General features: G+C 33.2%; 1 protein-coding gene and 1 long non-coding RNA gene across 5 annotated transcripts; both read right to left on the bottom strand.

Annotated features, from left to right (window-relative positions):
- Positions 1–244: 244 nt before the first annotated feature.
- LOC122034785 (probable UDP-N-acetylglucosamine--peptide N-acetylglucosaminyltransferase SEC) lies at positions 245–1,376 on the bottom strand. 4 transcript variants are annotated; one of them, XM_042594140.1, is made up of 5 exons: positions 1,147–1,227; positions 907–1,016; positions 760–813; positions 610–677; positions 245–278 (listed from the first exon to the last, which is right to left on the bottom strand). In XM_042594140.1, exons 1-5 carry the CDS (start codon positions 1,151–1,153, stop codon positions 260–262), a joined length of 258 nt encoding a protein of 85 aa, XP_042450074.1. In that variant the 5' UTR covers positions 1,154–1,227; the 3' UTR covers positions 245–259. The 4 variants fall into 4 exon arrangements, with proteins under 4 accessions (XP_042450074.1, XP_042450073.1, XP_042450072.1 ...); XM_042594139.1 differs by lacking the exon at positions 245–278 and adding an exon at positions 348–520 and having other exon boundaries at positions 1,147–1,376; XM_042594138.1 differs by lacking the exon at positions 245–278 and adding an exon at positions 349–532 and having other exon boundaries at positions 1,147–1,231.
- Positions 1,377–1,963: 587 nt separating this feature from the next.
- LOC122034959 lies at positions 1,964–3,454 on the bottom strand. Its single transcript, XR_006126843.1, has 3 exons — positions 3,352–3,454; positions 2,611–2,682; positions 1,964–2,212 (listed from the first exon to the last, which is right to left on the bottom strand). It is a non-coding gene; the product is annotated as an uncharacterized LOC122034959 (long non-coding RNA).

Genomic DNA, 3,454 nt, shown 5'->3' with positions numbered 1-3,454 from the left:
CCACAAATAAATAGAAAGAAGAATCAATGATGTAAGATACTGATATAGTCCAACACCAGCATAAATTTAAAGAAGAAATTACCTATCTTTGTAAGCTGAAGCCAAATTTGCATGGGCTTCAGGCATAGTTGGTCTGATATTCACAGCACGTATATAATCCTGAATTGCTTCAGTAACTCTACCAATCTCCTTAAATGTGTTCCTTCTATTGACAAGACCACCAGCAGCAGTCTGCGAAGAACTTCATTGTAACAGGCTATCACTTCTGCATAATTTCCCTGGTGTAATACAAGAGAACTATCAATTTCCAACTAGGGGCAAAGACAACAAAGAAGAAGATAGACAAATTATATGACTTTCTTCCATTAAATGAGGCAATATGCAGTAACTCTCAAACTAGCGATGAAAAAGGCAGATATAGTACTCTACCTGTTGCTTGTATATAATAGCCAAGTTGTTGAAGGGCGCAGATATCCCTGTTGTAACTGCTAAAGTTGCCTTATAGAATGATGCAGCAACACTCATCATGTTGCTGCATGAAGAGAAGTTTCATTAAGGAACAAAAATAAACTATCCGCATAGTTGTCATCAAACATTTCTAAAGCTTACCAGTCCATGTATATGCTGCCAAGGCTTGACAATGCTTGTGGATGGTTAGGTTGTAAAGCAAGGCATGACTTGGGAAAAATTATTAAAATGAAGTTATTCAACAAGGAAAAAAAACTTAAGAGAATAAAAATATCCAAATTAAAAGTTCACCCTATAGAAGTTGATAGCCTCTTCCACATGTCCAGCATCTTTGAGAGCATTCCCCTTTTAATGTGCAAGAAAGTCGATCATTAACTAACCTGGCTGACCATCAAGAAAGATACCACATTTTGACATATTAGACCATTATCAACTTACCAGATTATTGTAAGCTTCAATAAAGGTAGAATCACAGTTGATAGCTTGCTTGTAATGCAGAATTGCCATGTCAAGTTGACTTTGTTCATAATAGATGCCAGCAAGGTTTCCTGCGTCCAAATATCCCCAATGCATAGTTGACATAATAAACTCTCTTCAGAGCATAGTTTGTAGCAAAGTTATCCACAAAATCAAAAAGAAATTAACAGCCCAGTGGAAAAATAGGAGTTATTGAATTACGTAGCATATTCCAGTGAAAGTATTCTGCAATAGCAATGTTATGAAGAACCTGAAATAAATAGAAAATGATTAAGAGTTCACACAAATAAGAACTACACATAGTAAATAAACTTCTCTTCTTTTGTATGCAAGTCAACAACAAATCATCATGTACTTTAAAAATGAGTAAGATATTAGTTAAAATAGAAATAATTAGAGGAAAAAATAGACATGTTTCATATAGCAGCCAATTAATACATTTTGAAATGGAGAAACAACATCAAACCCTTAGTTGCAACTATTAAGGAGACCTAAAGACAAACAGTGTAAAAGTCTTCACAAAAAAAGTAGAAGTGTAGATACCAAATATGCAATTTCTTCTTTCATATCAAACCCAACAAAGAATCATTGGATCACTGTCATCTTTGGGAAGCAATGAGATTTCAATTAAAATAGAACAAATTTGAGGAATTTTACATTCTTGATTTATATAATAACTGGTCAATTGATCTTCGTATGGAGAAGAACCAAGTAAAATATGGTCAGTGTAAAATCCTTATGAGTTGAAGTCAAATTATATTTCAACTAAAATATAGATTAAATCAATGACAAATGATAATCAAAGTGAAGAAATAAACAAGTAGACAATAGGTTCCATTATCACAACAGTTCACAGAACCTAAACATTCTAAAAACACTAAATCTAAGAATTTATTTATGGTAAAGAATCTAAACTTGCTACGCATGAAATATAATGAATCTGGAATGCAAATGCTAAACACCCTAGGAGTTGAAGTCTTATGAATGGTCAGGTGCAAGAAAAGGTGAGGATGGCCCCTTGAGGTTTAATCTTAACAACTTAGCATCTAATATTTGGACGCTAAAGTTAATGCAGGCTGATGACTTTGACTCTGAAATCTACAATATCCACAGTTCACACATGATTACAGTACACTCTTCTTCATAGCAAACAACACAGAGTAGGAAACTACAAGTTCCGTTATGCAAGGTTGACCATAGAGAAAGTTAAAATCCTGTTACTCTTACTTGTTGGTCTCACCGCAGAATTACATCCGTCATGCATTTGCTGCAATTTCATAAAAGATATCCTTAGGTCATTAAGCCATGTGCAAGCTCTGTTCATCTTTTCACCATTTTTAAGCCCCAAAATCTTATATATTTTTCATCATAAAGGACTTTTCGTTTGCTCATAGCTTGAATATGTGGTAGCGCTGATCAAGCAATTTCTTAGATTAGGTTCAAATGACATCAATCTATATGACTGAGGTAATCTTGCAATAACTTGAACAGAAATTTGAAATATTCTGTATTTTTTCAGGAGGGATAACTCTATAAAAGATAATAGCCATTCCATATCAACTATGTGAGTTGAAGTGCTAACTAAGAGAAAAACCACAAAGGTACATAAACTTCCAAAAAAAGAATTGTAAAATGTCAATTCTGATTGACATAAAAAATCATTACCTAGGTCGAGGGCTACAACTTCTTGACCTTCCTCTTGTCTTTGGAACTGCTTCCATAATTTTTCCTTTATGTCTGGAAAATATTAAAAAAAAAAGATACATACAACTTATTAGATTTCATGTTAAACGGAAAAGAAACATCACATTGCTTAGTGTTTACATCCATAGAAGATGAGATACACGTCTACAAATTGACGAGATGCAGTCAAAAGGGCAGCATTACACTATGAATTGTTAAGAGATTAACTAAACTTGTAAAACTCTGCACAAAACTAACAATGTGTGAGGAAGAACCTCAAACAGTCACCCGCTAACCTATTGCTAACAATGGGATAGTAGTTTAGAACATCAAAGGCTGCTTGAATTCATTAAATACTAAAAATTCTTTCAAGTATACTTTGCATTTATTATGCAACTTGTGTTCCAAACAATCATATAAGATTTTCGATGACCGCATTAATATCCCTTGTCTTTGTCTAAGTAACTAGATGCACATCAAAATCAGATATACAAGATCAGAAGTGTTGGAGTGACAGTACTCATGTCTTTAAGATATTAAAATTTGGACCACTTATTCAGTAAATTTGTTCAAGTATTGTAAAGGAGATATACAAAATAATTCTTAAATGCAAAACCTTCCAGTTATTTCTAATCTACTGAATTCAAGTCAGTGCAACAATAGCAAAAAATAATCACTTCAACAAAAAAATCACAAAAGAATACTAGCAGTTCCATAACTTACATACGCTCAGCATTTGGTCCATATTTTGCAAACTAAACCATAATATTCCGACCATCCACATTCCTCCCTACAATATCCAATAAAAATAATAATCAAATTACAG

This window comes from Zingiber officinale, chromosome 11B (assembly GCF_018446385.1).
Source record: "Zingiber officinale cultivar Zhangliang chromosome 11B, Zo_v1.1, whole genome shotgun sequence".
Classification (NCBI taxonomy): domain Eukaryota; kingdom Viridiplantae; phylum Streptophyta; class Magnoliopsida; order Zingiberales; family Zingiberaceae; genus Zingiber; species Zingiber officinale.
This window is presented reverse-complemented; position numbering and strand designations above follow the sequence as displayed.

Bases quoted from the DNA above. Each gene is read 5' to 3' on its own strand.
- LOC122034785 (XM_042594139.1), bottom strand. From the start codon at position 1,246: ATGTGTAGTTCTTATTTGTGTGAACTCTTAATCATTTTCTATTTATTT. The intron at 1,017-1,146 runs GTAATTCAATAA...ATTTGGACGCAG, and splicing joins CTTTCACTGGAATATGCTAC to GAAACCTTGCTGGCATCTAT. The intron at 521-609 runs GTAAGCTTTAGA...CAACATGATGAG, and splicing joins GGCAGCATATACATGGACTG to TGTTGCTGCATCATTCTATA.